The sequence below is a fragment of the Carcharhinus amblyrhynchos genome, chromosome 20, assembly GCF_965287045.1.
Source record: "Carcharhinus amblyrhynchos chromosome 20, sCarAmb.v2.hapA, whole genome shotgun sequence".
In the NCBI taxonomy this organism is placed as follows: Eukaryota; Metazoa; Chordata; class Chondrichthyes; order Carcharhiniformes; family Carcharhinidae; genus Carcharhinus; species Carcharhinus amblyrhynchos.
The window spans coordinates 39,932,237-39,951,495 of record NC_137343.1 but is presented as its reverse complement, the minus strand read 5'-3'; the positions used below and the strand labels follow the sequence as shown (position 1 = coordinate 39,951,495).

General features: G+C 46.2%; 1 protein-coding gene across 2 annotated transcripts in view; it reads left to right on the top strand.

Annotated features, from left to right (window-relative positions):
• Window positions 1-19,259, top strand: part of hnf1a (HNF1 homeobox a) — a 165,634-nt gene that overhangs the window by 60,240 nt on the left and 86,135 nt on the right. For both annotated transcript variants that reach the window (XM_080208440.1, XM_080208442.1), the window contains exon 4: window positions 3,945-4,180. In XM_080208440.1, coding sequence (XP_080064566.1) covers window positions 3,945-4,180 — 236 coding nt within the window. The remainder of the gene's footprint in view (window positions 1-3,944; window positions 4,181-19,259) is intronic.

Below are 19,259 nucleotides of genomic sequence, written 5' to 3'. Positions count from 1 at the left end.
AGTGAAAAGTGAAATATTGTTTCCTTAGCTGTGGTAATCTGCCAGATTTTTTAGCATGTCTGGATAATGCAGATCACCTCAGCTACTTGTTCTATTTCAGTCAGGCCATTGAGGTTGGCCTATTGGAATATGAACTCCCTGATTAAGGAACCAATTGACATGTCAATCAGGGAACCTTTTCCTTATACTTAACTGCGTGTGTCAGTTCCTCTGGCACTCCAGAAGACAGACTGTTGACTGATAGCACCCTGTGTCCTGCTGTTGGAATTATAAATAATGGGATTTTGGTGAAGGGGCTTCTGCTTCCAAAGACGTATTACAATTTCATGTCTACACACCACCTTCTGTCTTCATAATGCATCAGGATAATTCTGCATTGAGTTTGATGTACTGAAGAGGAATGGAACAATTGAATTGAGCTATTAATGGTAATTGCTAAGCTTAACTAGATCCTTGTTGCCGTTCAAAAGTAATAAATTGTTTGTGATTTCTACATTAATCTATGATGTGAGCAATCTTTCTTACAAAGTTATTGCTCTTTTTCCTAATCCTCAGAAGCTATGGCCTCACTAATCCTCTGCAAACAAAGGTTAATTTCAAAGGGATTTTTCAGTTGATGTACATGTTAATCAACCTCACAGAATGTTGAGGGCTGATTTTAAGTTCCATCTGTGTTGAAAAAGAGGCAGAAGTGGATTGTTGGCTTGTTGTATTCCATCGTGGGAAGGAAAATCAGATGGCTGATTTGTTATTGCTTAGCTTCTGCCAACCCAACAAGTTCAGATGAGATCTTCTGTGTCAGGGTCGAGTGTCGATGGCTTCGCTGTTACCTCTGAGGTTCCTCTTTGCCACTCCTGTTTCTCATTTCTATGCTGCCCCTTGGTGACATAATTTGGTGATACGGTGCCAGGTTCCACATCTCCCACGGACGGCACGGTAGCACAGTGGTTAGCAGCGCTGCTTCACAGCTCCAGGGACCTGGGGTTCGATTCCTGGCTCAGGTCACTGTCTGTGTGGAGTTTGCACATTCTCCCTGTGTCTGCGTGGGTTTCCTCCAGGTGCTCCGGTTTCCTCCAAAGATGTACAGGTTAGGTTGATTGGCCAAGCTAAAACATTGCCCTTAGTGTCCTGAGATACGTAGGTTAGAGGGATTAGTGGGTAAATATGTAGGGATATGGGGGTAGGGCCTAGGTGATATTGTGGTCGGTGCAGACTTGACGGGCCGAATGGCTTCTTTCTGTACTGTAGGGTTTCTTTGATTTCTATGTCCATTGATGCCCCACCTCAGCATCACTGCTTCTGACTCCTTCAATGCCCCTGATTTGTCAAACTACCTGTTGGTTACTGAGATGTAATGAGGGGAAATTTGCTTCAATTAAATATCAAAGCCAGTGAGCAGGATTTTCCATCGCTCTGCGTCATGTGTTTTGTGGCAGTGGAGGCAGCCCGCAATTGGCCAGCGGTAGGACTTTCCAGTCCCGCTGCTGGGGTTTCCTGCGCTCGCGCCCTCCGCTGCAGGGGAAGCCATGGTTGGCGGCTTGGCGTCAGTGGGACTGGACAATCCCACGGGCGGGCAGGGCAAGAAAATGGTAAACTCCATTCCCCAGAGACTAACTTCAGCCATGAACCCCTGCCCTCCCCAGATTGTAGGTTGAAATAGATCGGATAAAACCTTGGCACCTTTATTGATCCCGATCTGAGCTTTAAACCTTATTCTCTCCGTCACCCAGACTGCCTACTTCTATCTTTGTTATCTGATCCATTTCACCTCCTCCACTTTTGAAACCCACAGCCAACCATTGCCACCTCCAGGCCCCAATGCTGTCTTGATACATCTCTTATCTGAAGTTATCCAAAACACATCAGTTTACATCCTAACTCTGAGAAACACGTTTGCCCATCACCCCACTGTGTTTGCCGAACTACATTCTGGGACCCAGTCGGGAATCACCTCAATTTTAAAATTCTCAAACTTGTTTTCAAATCTTTCTGCGGCCTCAGTCTTCCCTATTTCAGGAGTCTCCTTCAGCCACACAGCCGTCCATACTTCTCCAATTCCGTGCATCCTTGATTTGAGTTGCTCCATCATTGACGTCCGTGCCATCATCTCTCTGGGTCTTGACCGCCAGAAATCTCCCCTGAGCCCCTCTGTCCCGCTACCTCTCTCTCTCCTCATTTAAGACATTCCTCAGAACCTACCTCTTTAATCAAACAGTTTGAAAGGGCCTTGGGAAATTTTGTTATGTTAAAAGAGCAAAGATGTGCGAGTTAGGTTGACTGGCCATGCCACATTGACCCTAGTTTCAGGGGATTAGCAGGGTAAATATATGGGGTTACGGGAACAGAGCCTAGGTGGAGTTGTTGTCAGTGCAGGCTCGATGGGCCAAATGGCCTCCTCCTGTACTGGAGGACTCTATGAAAACAAAGGTGCCATATAAATGCAAGTTTGTTTTTGTTGTCTGTGCCACTGAGAGCTATCATTGGAAAGATTAATTGTTACAACAGTTGACTGAACTAGGCCAGAATGTGTTTTAATTTATGTTTTGAGAAAATATTAGAGCTTTAAAAGCACATATTTGGTGATGAACATACAAATCAGGAGCAGAAGTAGGCCATTTGGCCCCTTGGGGCTACTCTGCCATTCAATAAAATCTCGGCTGATCTGATTGTGGTTTCAGCTCCACGTTCCATTTACCCTGATAACCTTTGACGCCCTTGTTAGTCGAGAATCTGTCTACCGCAGTCTCTAAGTTTATTTATTAGTGTCACAAGTAGGCTTACATTAACACTGCAATGGAGTTACTGTGAAAATCCCCTGGTCGCCACACTCCAGTGCCTGTTTGGATACACCGAGGGCAAATTTAGCATGGCCACTGCACCTAATCAGCGCGTCTTTCAGACTGTGGGAGGAAACCAGAGCACCCCGAGGAAACCCACACAGATGTGGGGAGAACATGCAAACTCTGCAGACAGGCGTCTAAGTCTGGAATCGAACCCGGGTGTCTGGCGCTGTGAGGCAGCAGTGCTGACTACTTGCCGCCATGCTGCTGTCTTTAAAATATTCAATGATCCTGGTTCCACTGCTGTCTGGGGAAGAGAGTTCCGAAGATTCACAATCACCTGAGAGGTAAATTTTCTCCTCACTTCTGTCTTAAGTGGGAGACCCCTTATTTTTAAAAGGTGTCCCCTGTTGAAAGAGTCCCTCACAAGGGGAAACATCCTCTCAGTATCCACCTGGTCAAATCTTCTCAGGATCTCCTGTCTATCTTCTAAACACCAATGAATACAGGCCCAACCTGTCCATCATTTCCTCAGAAGATAACCTCCCATTCCCAGGTATCAGGGCAGCATGGAGGCACGGTGGTTCGATTCCCCGCTTGGGCCACTGTCTGTGCGGACTCAGCATGTTCTCCCCATGTCCGTGTGGGTTTCCTCCGGGTGCTCTGATTTCCTCCCACAGTCTGAAAATCAATGCTGGTTAGGTGCATTGATGATGGTAAATTGCCTCTTCATGTCAAAAGATGCATAGGTTAGGTGGATTAGTTATGGTAAATGTGGAGAGTTAGGGGGATAGGGTGGAGGGGAGGGCCTGGGTCGGATGCTGTTTCAGAGAGTTGGTGCAGACTTGATGGACCAAATAGCCTCTTTTTGCACTGTAGGGATTCTATCAGTCGAGTGAACCTTCTCTGAACTGCTTCTAATGCAATTATATCCTTTGCTATTTAGTTCTTAGCCTTGCAAAAGGAATGAAAGTTTATGATGATAAGGACTAACAAAAACTTCTTTGACCCAAAGCAGAAATGTTTCTTTCAATGTGTATTCACAGTATGAATTTGGGAGAGCGGTAAAGAATCTATCTCATGTAAATCTTCTGGAAGTTTCCAGACAAACTGATATTAAATGGGCTCCTGCTCTTTCATGTGTATTCTCCATCTTTATTGCAGAGCAGAGTGTATACAGCGAGGGGTTTCCCCATCACAGGCCCATGGGCTGGGCTCGAACCTGGTTACCGAGGTGCGGGTGTACAACTGGTTTGCCAATCGAAGGAAGGAGGAGGCTTTTCGGCACAAGCTAGCGATGGATGCATACAGCACTCAACAGCCCCACACAGTAACGCCCGTGACACCCCACAATAACTCGCCCATGCAGCCAAGTGCCCTGTCACCCAGTAAATTACACGGTAAGGTTCAACCTGTTCACTTTTTTTGACTTGACAGTGTTTAAGGTACCCAATGTGGGATATTCAATCCAAATAAGATAGGGCACGCTGGACCTCAGACTGAGTTGACTATAAAGAATCAAAGGCTATGGGCAACCTCTTGAAACTTGGATACCATGTTGTCCTGTGCACTTTTACAGATACCACTTTTCCACAGACTGGAATTCTCTGGCCGTTTACGCTCCAGCGAGAATGGATAATTTGGTGCTCAGCTAAATCTCTGTTCGCTATACAGCAGGACTGGAGAATCCCAGCTGTGGACGCAGCCAAAGAATCCCAGCCTGTAGTCTCGCAGGAGAATTGCATTAAACGCATTCAGGTTATCCATCACTAGTGTTCCATTAACTGTGCGTTGAAGCATTCTGAAGGAGTACAATCCACATGATCCTTTGAAACTGTTTGAAACTAGTCTCGAGCATAAGCCTTCACATGCAGCTCTCAGTTGATCCATCTCGCAGCCAAAATTCCCCCATGCGCTATTTTCAAGGCTTGCTTCTGAATTCTTGTAAGATAACTTTACCACTAATTAACCAGTTTAAATCAAGTGGATTTAAAACTGGACAATAACTTCATTAAAAGCAGTGCACACAGGAGTTTCATTGGCAATATGTTAGTCAACGTGTTAATCATCCCCATTGATATAATACAGGGACATGTTCTCCTTTATGTGTCCTGAAGTTGATGACTATCCCCTTCGTTTTGTTGACATTGAGGGAGAGATTATTGTCACCGCGCCAGTTCACCAGATTCTCTATCTCCTTCCTGTACTCTGTCTCATCATTGCTTGCAAACTGACCCACTATGGTGGTGTCGTCAGCAAACTTGAAAATCGAATTGGGGGGGAGTTTGGCCACACAGTCAGAGGTGTATAAGGAGTATAATAAGGGGCTGAGAACACAGCCTCAGACTTTTGTATCTTTTTCCCGACGGAAGAAGGTGGAAGATCCGATTCAAGAATAGCTTCTTCCCTGCTGCCATCAGACTTTTGAATGGACATACCTTGCACTAAATTGATCTCTCTCTACACTCTTGCTGTGACTGTAACACTATATTTTGCACTCTCTATGAATAATATGCTTTGTTTGTATAGCATGCAAGAAACAATGGGCCTGATTCTGCCATCCTGACACGCGTGTCTTTTGGTGCGTTGCATCACCATGAATCTCTGTAAAGCCTCCTCACAGCAGCATACAGTAACTAGACCCCCCAGGGCCCTAGACTGATCTGCTGGTAATCTTGGAGGAAGCTTGCTGTTCACAACTATGATATACATTCCCACTGGTGAACTTACGTGCCCTGGCATCAATCAACCAGGTCCTAGCCATGGGTCAAATAGTATCCACTGCCTTGTGGGCCTGGCTCAGGAGACTCACAGGCACTGCAGTGGGGTCTGACGGTGGCTGGTGATCCCGTTGAGCAGGGACCTTCTGGAGTACGCTCTAGATGTAGGGGTGGCCCACCCATCATCTGGATTCAGCCAATAAATTCGAGAGGGAGTTGCAGATACTGTGCCAAGAAATGCTACCCTGGTTACCCCGACTATTTAGAAAGTGGAGCAGCAGGGTGGCACAGTGGTTAGCAATGCTGCCTCACAGCACCAGGGACCTGGGTTCGATTCCTGGCTTGGGTCACTGTCTGTGTGGGGTCTGCACGTTCTCCCCAAGTCTGCATGGGTATCCTCCGGGTGCTCTTGTTCCCTCCCACTATCTGAAAGACGTGCTGGTTAGGTGCATTGGCCATGCTAAATTCTCCCTTAGTGTACCCGAACAGGCACCAGAGTGTGGCAACTAGGGGATTTTCACAGTCACTTCATTGCAGTTTTAATGTGAGCCTACTTGTGACACTGATAAATAAACTTTAAAAAAATAGGTGTGCAGTCTTCTAGCACCTTTCATGAATTCTATACATCTCAAAGTGCTTTACAGTTAAATAAGGACTCTTGAAGCACATTCTGTCTTGTAACGTATGTTCACAGGAAGGTCTGACAAACAGCATTGAGATCATGGCCAGGTTATTGATATTTGTCAGTGATGCTGGGCTGAGGGATGAATATTGTTCAGGACTCTGGCATCAATTCTTCTACTCTTCTACAAAATAGCACTGTAGGATTTACCTGACATGGCAGACACGGTTTTGGTACAACAACCATCCCCACCCCCCTCCCCTCAAAATGACCTCCAGAAGGCAGAACAAAGAGATATTGTGACCTTAACGGGACACATTCAAGCTGTAATTCAGCAGCAGAATAATGGATCATGCCTTAGGTTGCATATTGTTCCAATTACTATTGAACAAATGTGCGTGAACAGCCCACGAGATGGGTTAGTGGTGACAAAATGCAACAGATTCATCTTCTGTGTCCCTTTTAAAGTTTATTTATTCATGTCACAAGTAGGCTTACGTTAATGCTGCAATGAAGTTACTGTGAAAATCCCCTAGTCACCACACTCCGGTGCCTGCTCAGGTGCACTGAGGGAGAATTTAGCACAGCCAATGCACCTAACCAGCACGTCTTCTGGACTGTGGGAGGAAACTGGAGGAATCCCACGCAGACACGGGGAGAATGTGCAGACTGCACAGACAGTGACCCAAACTGGAATTGAACCCAGGTCCGTGGCACTGTGAGGCAGCAGTGCTAACCACTGTGCCACCGTGCCGCCCAAGCTCCTACACCTTCCTGCAACCGTGGCTACAACTTTCCGGAATTCTCAGCGTCTCCCTCCCTTCTGTTAAGACTCTCCAAAGTTGGTCTATTTGACAAAGCTTTTCCTCACACCTCCTGTACCTCCTCCTTTGATTCAGTATCTGAAATACACACAGGAAGCACCTTGGGACATTTTCCCACTTTCAAACAACTACCTACATAAATACAAGCTGTTGAATATTTTGTCACATAATCTGTCTTTCATTTCATTCTTCATTATCTCTCAATTACAGGAGTGTGAGGGTCCAAGCAGAGGGAGTTTTAAGTATCTGCAACAATATTGAGCTAATAAAAATGATGAATGATGTTCCAGAGTGAAGCATGCTTGTCACTTTGCACATCAACAATGGTCAGCTTCTCTGCATGATGCTTTGGAACCTGATCCCATTGCCTTTCACAACGGCCACCCAGTAGATAGAAAACCCCACGCTGGGTTGGATCGAGGCACAGGGTGAGCCTGGTTGATAGTGTGCTCACTTTCGACATCCTGTCTGAAGAGCTATCAGACCGAAAACATTGGCTGTGATCGTACTCTATATTCTGCACTTTCTCCTTTCCTTCTCTATGAATAATATGCTTCCTTTGTATAGCACACAAGAAACAATTGGCCGGATTCTACCATCCCGGCACGCACGTCTTTTGGTGCGCTCCATCACCATGACTCGCTGTAATGCCTCCTCACAGCAGCATACAGTAACTAGACCCCCCCCCCCCCAGGGCTGTAGGCTGATCCACTGGTAATCTCGGAGGTACCTGCTTAAAGGGATCACCAGCCACCCTCAGACCCCACTGAAATTCTTTGGCCGTTCCGGCCAGTGGGATCTTCCCTGACAGTGGAGGGTGTGAACAGTGGTGGTGGGTGAGGAATGGGTGGGAAATCCTGCCCATTGTTTGTGACAGAGGAGAAGCAAAGCAAACCCTTTTGGAGCAGGTTCAGGCCTCAAGCTTGCGACTTGGCAACTCGTACCTACTTCCTGCTGTCAGCAACTCCTATTGCTTCACAGGGCCTGTCATCTGTTACCAGCACTCCAGCGTTGACAGGCTGCTGTGCTCTGATTTGACAACCAATTAATAATAATAATGCTTTGAAAGTCTTTTATCAATTACTTAACAGCGCTGCCTAATGAACACTAAAGGCTCGAAGTAGGTCAGTAGATGATGGATGGACAACATGTTAACGATCATAATGTTCAAAGTTTTGGCTGCAATATGTGCTAGATCAGTTCTACACCTCATTTATTATCAGCCTGCATTTTTCCATCCTCTTCCTGGCAGGTAAGAGTGAGATGTTTGGCAGGGAGCTGTCTCCACTGGCTCGCTGACTCTGCAGGCCTTCCCGCAGGGAAAGGAGCAGAGTTGGAAGATTCAATGTTAATACATCATCCGGTATCTCTCATCATTATTGCTTTGTACTGCCCGCCTTCTGGGCAATGTTGAAATATGGATGAAATGGGGGTAGCTCTTGTCTTCCACTGGGGAGTGACAGAAGATAGATAGATGATCCAATGTAGCCCCTTTTACACCACTGATCAACATCAAAATTCCCTGGGGCCAGAATTTAACGTTGCTCAGGAGAATGCGCCCGTTCTGGAAACATGCAGAAATGTTAGGCGCGTGTCCCAACCTCATCGGCTATATAAAACCTTAGTTAGGCTGCATTTGGAGTATTGTGTGCCGTTCCGGTTGCCACACTAGTTTCAGTTTATTCATTAGCATCACAAGTAGGCTTTACATGAACACTGCAATGAAGTTACTGTGAAAATCCCCTAGCCGCCACACTCCAGTGCCTGTTTGGGCCAGTAGGATGTGGAAGCTTTGCAGAGAGTGCAAAGGAGGTTCACCAGGATGTTGCCTGGTCTCGAGGGTGTTGGCTATGAGGAGAGGTTGAATAATCTATGATTGTTTAGATGGAGGCTGAAGGGAGACTTGACAGAGGCCCACAAAATTATGAGAAACATAGGGTGGATAGTCAGAGGCTTTTTCCCAGGGTAGAAAGGTCAATTACTAGAGGGCACAGGTTCAAGGTGAGAGGGGGAAAATTTAAGGAAGGTGTGCGGGGAAAGTTTTTCACACAGCGAGTACCTGGAATGCGCTGCCAGAGGATGTGACGGAAGCAGGCACATTAATGACATTTAAAAAGCATGGGTACACAAATAGGGAGGGAAGAAAGGGGTACAGACAGAGTAAGGGCAAAAGGTTTTTGTTTAGTTAGGGCATCATGATCAGCACGGAATTGGAGGGCCGAAGGGCCTGTTTGTTCTTTGTGTTTTGGTTGGTGGAGGTATGTGAGAGTTGGAAACATGCCTGCCAAGAATCAAGTAGGCAACTCAACCAACTAAGGGGCGAGTTGATGGTAGTTTTACCTGGCCTGTCTGGTTTTACAGCAGGTCCGCTGATTGGCCAAGCAGGCTTTAAATTTTAGCTTCAACCACAATCCAGGACGGAATGAATTGTCTGAGCTGAGATAACATTAAAAAGGGGTCTGGGGTACGAGGTCAGTGTTTGAATGTGCTGCCTAGATGCTCTTTGCACAGTTTTTCCATCGCTATTTAGTTTTCACATGCCTGCAGGACCCGGAGACGGCTCCAGAGCAGCGCCCCCCCCCCCCGAGGGGGCACATTGGAAACGCCAGCCTGCACCCTCCCAATTCCCAGTGCTGCCCTCTTACCGCTCTCCCCGGCAGCGCTCAGCCTTTCGCAGCACGTGCTTCACACCGGATGGTCAAAAGTTGGCCAGCCAGCGTGGAATTGCGCACCAGGGCAGTTTACAGCCGGCACCGTGTTTCATGCCCATTTCCAAACCTGCTGAGTGTGCACGTACTACAGAGAAAAACCCAGGCTCTGGTTTCGATCTTTGCTAAGACAGTCGAGGATGACTCGGAATTTATAACATGGGTTTGTAGACTGGCCCTACGCTGCCCATTGAATGATCTCTGATCTGATAAACTCCTAACTTTTAAATTGGCCCCTTGCTGGGTTAAGAGGAGCAAAAACTTGGTCTTTTGTGGCTAAGTGGCCGAGAGCTGCATTTTGGGAGATCAACAGAGGCTTTGTGAATCGGAGAATGAGGAACAGGTTGATGTAAGAAGGAAGCAAATGGCAGTGGGAAGGAACAGGAGCGGGAAAGATACTGGAAGTTCTGTGTTCTGGTAAGGGCTGGACTGGCACAAGTGGCAGGCCAGGAGGTGGGGTAGTTTGGAAATTAGCCTGCGGCCTTGTGGGGACAGCTGTCTGAAGCAGTGCCACAGCTGATGAAATTTCCCAGCAGTAAGACAGGATCTACATTGGCAGGCTGCTGGACAGAGGCTGACAGTCTACTGAAATCACTAAAGGCTGTGTTGAGGGCAATTTTCCTAGCCTGCTAATGTTTAGCAGATAATAACCCCCCCGCCCAGCCGATCCACACCCCATGTGGGGTGGGGGGGATCATTGCCAGCTTTAAGGAGGGGCTGACTGTGGAACCATCAAGGCTGGAGACTTCATTCTCCAGAGAGGGGGCCACGGGCAAGGAAACCACCCCCCTCCCTCCAACCTGCCATGTCCACAATGTACCACCAGGAGTGGGTTTGATTCCTTGCTTGGGTCACTGTGCAAACTCCACACAGACATTCTCCCTGTGTCTGCGTGGGTTTCCTCCAGGTGCTTTGGTTTCCTCCCACAGTCTGAAAGACGTGCTGGTTAGGCGCATTGGCCATGCTAAATTCACCGTCAGTGTACCAGAGTACCAGATTGTGACGATTAGGGGATTTTCACAGTAATTTCATTGCAGTGTTAATGTAAGCCTACTTGTGACACTAATTTACTTTCATACACAATGAATTAGTCAAACCTGGAGTTACTATTGTCATGTGGGTAAGTATGGAAGCCATTTTGTACACATTAAGGTCCCACAGACAGCAGCTGGACTGGATAAGCAGCTGGATCTGTTTGGATGTTGTTTGAGGGAGGAATGTTGGCTGGGGCACCTCCCTGTTCTTTGTTGAATCGTGTCCAGAGATTTGGAATGCTACCTCAGCCACTAAATATGCAATAGAGTGTCAGTTTAGTCATGAACTCAAGCTTCTAATTCAGAGGTGAGACATACAGTCAACAATAACTGAGCTCCCAGGGGAAGGTGGTATCAAGTCTCCCCTCAACCTCTGTCTTTCCAACAATCCTAGTTTATTCAACCTCTCCTCAATTCCACTCCTAGGGGAGCTGCTGGCGCAGTGGTATTGTCACTGTTCTCGTAATCCAGGATAATGCTCTGGAGACCTGGGTTCAAATCCCACCATGGCACATGGTGAAATTTGAGTTCAATAAATATTTGGAATTAAAAGTCTAATGATGACCATGGAATCATTGTCATAATAAACCCACCTGGTTCATGCATGGTCCTTTAGGGAAAGAAATCTGCTCTGCCTACCTGATCTGGCCTACATGTGACTCCCTGCCCAGTATGCCTCTCAGTTCAAGAGGACTTAGTAATGGGCAATAAGTGACACCCAGCCAGGTACACTCACATCCCCTGGACAAATAAGAAACAAAAGTGAAGCTACTACAGAGTTATAATTAATGTGAGTTTTGAATGTTACACAAAAGAAAATCAGTTTCCTTATTTTCCAACTTTCTTCCAATCTCCCATTATGCAACTCTTCAACAAGTGTTTCTCACAGGCATTTAAAAATATTTGACTTTTCATTGGGCTGGGGGGGTCCTACAGCCGACCAGAGTGAACCAGTGAAGATTAGAGCTGGAATATTTGTCTGTCATGTCTGTGTTTCTCCATTTTCTCCCTACAGTGCAAAAGGAGGCCATTTGGCCCATTGAGACTGCACCGACAACAACCTCACCCAGTCCCTGTAACCCCACGTATTTACCCGGCTCATTCTCCTGACATTAAGGGGCAATTTAGCACAGCCAATCCACTTAACCAGCACATCTTTGGATTGTGGGAGGCAACTGGAGATCTGGAGGAAACCCACGCACACAGGGAGAATGTGCAAATTCCACACAGACAGTAACCCACGGCCGGAATTAAACCCGGGTCCTTGGTGCTGTGAAGCAGCAGTGTTAACCACTATGCCATTCAAAAAATGCATTTTACAGCCAGCATTTATTGCCCATCCTTTACTGCCCTCCATTTCACAGGGCATTTGAGAGTCAGCCACATTGCTGTGGCTCTGGAGTCACATGTAGGCCAGACCAGGCAAGGATGGCACATTTCCTTCTCTAAAGCAACATTAGTGGTTTTTCTGACAATCAACAATTTTTATTGAATTTATTTCACCATCTGCCATGGCAGGATTTGAACCTGGATCTTCAGATCTTGCTCTGGATTGCTAGTCTAGTGACAATACCATTACACCACTGCCTGTAGCAGATAATATTTAATAATCCATTAGGTTCATAAGCCCCTGTCCTCCTCTCCAACAATGTGCCGTACTCTTCCCTTGTGTTCAATTGACTGTGTAATTTTTGTAAGCCTTCATTAAACGGAAGGTGGATTTTTTTGCCACTTCCTGTCTTTAATACACAGCATCTGTCCATTCGGTTTTGCCTCCTGTTTATTAACTCCTTGTAATAATCCTATGTCCTGGTCTTGCACACCAGCTAGAGCTCTTAGCATTGTGTAGAATAAGCCTGATTACACATCAATCCTAATGTTTTGTCGGTAGATCTCTGTAGATCTTGTATGCAGCTATTTGTGATTAATCATACATCCAATATTTGCATAATGCAATGTGCAGTTTTCACATGTAAAAACAGCCCTGCTATCAGCCGCTCGGATAGGTCACATTCTAACCTGAGAGAGCAGTAAATACTTCCAAAAGGGACAGCTACTCAGTCAAAGAGTTGGCAAAATTCCACTCTCCGAACGGCTGGAAGAAAGAGGAGAACGGCATAAAATGACTTGCTCATTTGGAGAGGTGGTGTGGACACGATGGGCCAAATGGCCTCCTTCAGCGCTGTAACAATTGTATTGTGTGAAATCCTGGCTTATTTATGTGACCTGTACTTTGGTAACTCAATCCCACGTACTTCAATAACTAAGATGTGGAGATGGTGGCGTTGGACTGGGGTGGGCACAGTAAGAAGTCTGACAACACCAATCTCTTGCTGGGAGTGCATCGCTGAAAACATTGATTGAGATGGACTCTGCTATCCCCCTGTCAGGAATCAACAGGTTTATTTGGTAGCACAAGCTTTCGGAGCGCTGCTCCTTCATCACCTGGAAGCTCATACCAGCAGATAAACCTGTTGGACTTTAATCCGGTGTTGTGAGACTTCTTCCAATAACTAATGTATTCTTTCAGTACTCTGTATACAACAGATAGCCTTTTTTGCTAGACATTTTGAAACCTCTCTTCTATCTAATGAGGCACAATAGGGAAATCAATTCCATCCAAGTCAAAACAAACACCAATTTGCTCTCAATTCAGTTCTGAATCTCCAGTTACCCTCTGCCAAGTCGGCCCCATTCCAAATTGCTGTGATAAATTGTAACCTCCTGAAGATGCTGAGAACTCTCCATTTTGATTCTGGTCCTTTCACAATGAAAAAGGGTGGCACAGTGGTTAGCACTGCTGCCCCACAGCGCCAGGGACCCAGGTTCGATTCCCGCCCTCGGGTCCCTGTCTGTGTGGAGTTAGCTCATTCTCCCCACATCTGCGTGGGTTTCCTCCCACAGTCCAAAGATATGCGGGTGAAGTTGATTGACAATGTTCCTTAGTGTTAGGGGGATTAGCAGGGTAAATACATGGGGTTGTGGGCATAGGGCCTGGGTGAGATTGTTGTCGGTGCAGGCTTGATGGGCAGAATGGCCTCCTTCTGCACTGTACGGATCCTATAATTTCATTTGATGCGACTGGCCTTTGAAACTCTCTTTGGAGCCCATTTGTAGTTTGCTTGAACTCATTCTTTTCTCCAGTTATCTTGCCTCCTCTTTTGAAAGCATTTCCTGGCTCATACCTGGGTCACCCTCCCGATACCTTGTAGCATGGGTCATGGACTGTGATTCCTGACAGGGGATAGCAGAGTCCAGCACGATCGTGTGTTGTCCACAGTGATGCACTCCCAGTAAGAGGTTGCTGGATTCTCATTGTGGAGTGGCAACTTTAAATGGCTTTCCTGTTCCTAGCCTAGAGGTACTGAGGCCAATTGTAGAATCCCAGCTGCTTTGCGCACTGAGTTCAGCTGACAGCACAGGCTGAGAATTGAATTAATTATGGCTTGGAAAGTCCTGAAACCACATGTTGCGCTAAAATTTATACCATTTCCAAGTAAGATGATGCTGTCATTTCCTGAGAATCTGATTAGCATACACCACAGAACCCGCTATGAGTGATGTCTAAGAAAAGTGCTAAATTGATGCCATATTCTGCCTTGAAGTATCTCTCTATGGATGAAAGTTAAAGTCTCAAAGCCATTAAGCCATAACTTAAGTGTTAAGGCTCAGGCCAGAAACTCATAGGATCCCATAGAGTGCAGAAGGAGGCCATTCAGCCCATCGAGTCTGCACCAACAATGATCCCACCCAGGCCCTATCCCCATAACCCCACTTATTTATCCTAATAATCCCCCTGACACTAAGGGGCAATTTAGCACGGCCAGTCCACCTAGCCTGCATGCCTTTGGACTGTGGGAAGAAACCGGAGCACCCGGAGGAAACTAATGCAGACACAGGGAGAACATGCAAACTCTGCACAGACAGTGTCCCAAGCTGGGAATCAAACCTAGATCCCTGGCACTGTGAGGCAGCAGTGCTAACCACTGTGCCACCACGCCTTCAAGGTATTTTATGCAGTTAGCCTAGACCTCAGTTTTTACATTTGGTTTTTGCATTAGAGTGAGCATAAAGTGTTTCACTCCAGGTATGAATGAAATGACCCACTGGGAAGCTTTTATCAAGAAAAGTTAGAATATAACAAAAAGAATTAGAAAAACTTTTACCAATTAAAGCAGTTGGACTTGACAAAGTATAATCCTTAATAGCTAGCTATCTCTGTTGCTCCAATTTAAAGGAATACGCGATAGACATAAATCCATCTGTAGAACCAGTTAGCTCAGAAGCCAAAGGTGCTCACATGATGCTAGATTTCCAGCTTTTTGACATTTCTGGACAGAGATCCAGAGAGCAGTTTTTCAGAGAGAGATCCACTCTCGTACAGAATCTTCAAGAAAGAAACTTACCTCGTGTAGATTCCAGTCTCCCACTTCAGAGAGGGGAAAAGAGAGACACTGCTCCCCCTCGACTCAAAAAGCAGCGTCTAAGCTTGAATATCTTGTATAAGCCCAGCTTCCCCGCCATACAGGGCTAAAGGGACCAAGGGATTTGAGGGGGAAGGGGGGGATCGGATATTGAGTTCGATAATCAGCCATGATCAAAATAAATGGTGGAGTAGATTCGAAGGGCCGAACAGCCTACTCCTGCTTTTAGTTTCTATGTTTCTATGACGATACTTGCCAATCATCCCAAACAAGCCCCACTCTGCAAAGTCCCAGGAAAAAGCAGCAAAACAGCAATAGTTCAGACATAAAACCAACACTCTAGCAGTTAGAAACAGTTATGCTGTTGCAGCAACAATACAGGATTCCGGTAAACAAAATGGCTGCAATAAAATGGAAGGGACTGCTACAAATATCCTGTACAGAACCATGACTATAATATATTTCTTAAAGGCACAGCATGGTCACATAAGAATCTTAGCCATAAAAGCCTAGGAATGAGTTAGTATTGCAACCTTTTAAAATGGGAGCCTAGCTGTCCAACATAGCAGTTTTTTAAAATTGATTTAAGGGATGGGGGCTGGCTTGGTCAGCATTCTTTGCCCATCTCTAATTGCCCTTGAGAGGCTGCTGCTGAGTGCCCTGCTTGGACTGTTGCAGTGGTAATAATGGCATTTCTGGAGATCTCGAGATTGAGTTTATATTCTCCCAAATGCCATCAGTGAAAGCTGAAAGTATTTAACACATATCTTCCCAGCGTGTCACAGTTCCAGACAAGCCACAGTCTGCACTATGGAGAACACCTCCAGCTCTACACAACTGGAATACACGGAGAATATAATCTTTGGGAAAGTTATCAACAATAATTATGATCATAGAATCTATAGTTTAGGAGGAGACCATTCGGCCCATTGAGCCTGTGCCTACAACAATCCCACGAGGATTGGACACGAGGAGAATGTGCAAACTCTACACAGACAGTGACCCAAGCCAAGAATGGAACCTGGGTCCTTGGCGCTGTGAGACAGCAGTGTTAGCACTGTGCCACCATGCCACCCACAATACTTCAAAACAAAGCCCCCAAAGCTTTCACAGGAAGTGTTGATTGCTGGCTAGACCAGCATTTATTGTTCATCCCTAATTGCCTTTGAGAAGTTGGTGATGAGCTGCCTTCTTGAACTGCTGCAGTCCATGTGGTTTGGTATATCCACCATGCTGTTAGGGAGGGAGATCCAGGATTTTGACCCAGTGACGATGAAGGAATGACGATATATCTTCAGGTCATGAAGTTGTGGTCCTTGAAATCTAGCATTCCCGATTTACCATGCCCCAGCATTGGCAGCTCTATGTTCAACTAAAAGGTGGCAATTAGGGATGGACAAAGAATGTTGGCTTAGCCAGTGAAGCCCACATCCCCTGCATAAATAATGCCTAACTCCTAAGATATGGAATTCCTTCCTAAACGACTGCACCCACTCTGCTGCAGTATATCCTTGACCAAGCTTTGGGTCACCTGTGCTAATCTCTCCTTCTTTGGCTCTGTGCTGAATGTTTGCTGATAACACATACGTAAAGAACCCTAGGATATTACATTAAAGGTGCTATGTAAATGCAAGGTTTTTGTTGTTTGACAACTAGAATCCCTACAGTGCAGAAGGAGGCCATTTGGCCCATTGAGGCTGCACCAGCAACAATCCCACCCAGGCCCCATCCCCATGACTCCATGTTATTTACCCTGCTAGTTCCCCTGACACTAAGGGTCAATTTAGCATGGCCAAACAACTTAATCTGCACAAGCTTTGGCCTGTGGGAGGAAACCGGGGCACCTGGAAGAAACCCACACAGACATGGGGAGAACGTGCAAACTCCACATGGAAACTTACCCGAGGCCGGAATCGAACCTGGGTCCCTGGTGCTGTGAGGCACAGTGCTAACTACTGTGCCACCGTGCTGGTCTATCTACTTGTCGATAAATAGACAATTCTAGTAAATAAACTTCTACCAAATGTTTGATACCAAAGGAAAGAAACCTCCAATGATAATTTGGACATGTCTGTCTGGAGATTGGCGCTGAGGTGTAATGAAAGCTCTTGAGTAAGAATATCCACTATAAATAGGTTCTATATGTCCCTTCATTCATTTGTGGTTTCTTTGCTGTCAAAAACATTTAAATCATTGAAACCCTACTGTCCAGAATGAGGCCATTTGGCCCATCGAGTCTTTACTGACCGCAATCCCACCCAGGCCCTACCGCCATATTCCCACACATTTACCCACTAATCCCTCTAACTTACGCATCTCAGGATACTAAGGGACAATTTTAGCATGGCCAATCAACCTAACCCGCACAATTTTGGACTGTGGGAGGAAACCGGAGCACCTGGAGGAAACCCCCATAGGCATGAGGAAAATGTGCAAACTCCACACAGACAGTGACCCAAGTTGGGAATCGAACCCAGGACCCTGGAGCTGTGAAGCAGCAGTGCTAACCACTGTGCTACTGTGCCTCCCCTTTTGAAAATAATTCTTGAGTTCCACTTTCGCTCAGCTGAGTGAGCCAGTGAGTATTGGAGGCAACAAGAGCAGGAAAGTTCCGGTTTGGATTTCTGGTTGGTAATTAGTTAACTGATCTCCATACAGAATCATGAAATACTATGGGTGCTGGCAGATGGAAATTGTTGGAAGTACTCAGCAGGTCAGGCAGCATCTGTGGAGATGAAAATAAACTTAATACTTCCAGTTGATAGCCTTTCATTAGAATTGAAAATGTGTGAAATCAAATACAGATTCAGAGAAAGGGTGAGAATGGAAGCTGAGAACAAAATGGAAAGTCCGATATGCTGGAAAGTGGGAGAGACGAAGCAACAATAAAGGGATGATGGTACAAGACACATAAGGCAAGGGACGATAATGAGACAAGGAGAGAAACAAAAGATGGGCTTAGATGAGGTACAAAATGGAAATCATTACCATTATCTGTCATCTCAAAACCAGGGCAATAGTCATGATCAGAAATTGTTGGCCTTAATGTTAAGTTCAGGAGGCTTCAAGTTGAAGAATGAGTTTACATTGACCTTTACGAGAACAGTATAGGAGGCTGAGGACAGAGAGGTTAGAGTGGAGCAGCGGATTAAAATAGCAAGTGCTCAGGGTCATGTTTATAGACTGACACAATCCCACCCAGGCCCCAACCCCGTAACTCCATGTATTTACCCTGCTACGTGTTCCTCAAAGTGATGCCCCGATCTGCATTTGCTTTCCCCTGTGTAATGGCTCTAACTCTAACCCAAGTTTAGGTGAATGGTCATCAGCCTGAAATGATAGCTGACCTCAATAACTGGATCTGTCTCTTCCTGTCATGGGAGGGAGGTGAATCACCCTGATTGCTGGCCGCTGGCCGTTACAGGAGGTGTATGTGTCTGAATCCCTCCCCCCCCCACCCCCCCCAACACACACACACACACACACACACACACACACACACACACACACACACACAGTGTTAAAAAGGGCAGATGGTGCTGGGAGCAATGGGACGGGGAGGGGGTGAGGTTGTACTCCCCATGTCAGGGTACTGACAGAATCAGGTATAACGCTAGTTCCTTTCTGCTCTTGCGTTTCCTGCTTGATGGGTTAGCTTCAGATTATTCCATTACAGTCTAGACTTGCAGATAAGCAATGATCATCTGGACCACATTTCAGGACAGGGGATTTGACTCATCTTTCATTAAGGAGTCAAATCCTTTAGGAGAAGAGGAGGAGGACAGTGGGTGGATTCCTGGCAGAGAAAGGGAGAAACACTGCCAACCTGTCAATTGTAATTTAATTCCTGATAAAGTGATCCAGAAACACACCCATTCTGCATTCAGTGCCCTCAGTGTACAGCCTCTAATGTTTTCCTCTTCTGATGAACACAGAAAAGCTGACACTCGAGTGAAGTACTCTCCCGTTAATGGCGATTGGTTCCGTGAGTGGCAGTTAGCCCCTCAAGTTACATCAAGTCCACAGCTGGGATTTTCCAACAGGATCTGCCACAGTGGGATGCCAATCAAAAGCCCATTGAGTTTCGGCATGACTGGACGATCCCAGTGGTGGGCAGGACTGGAAAATTCTGCCATAGAGCCCAGAA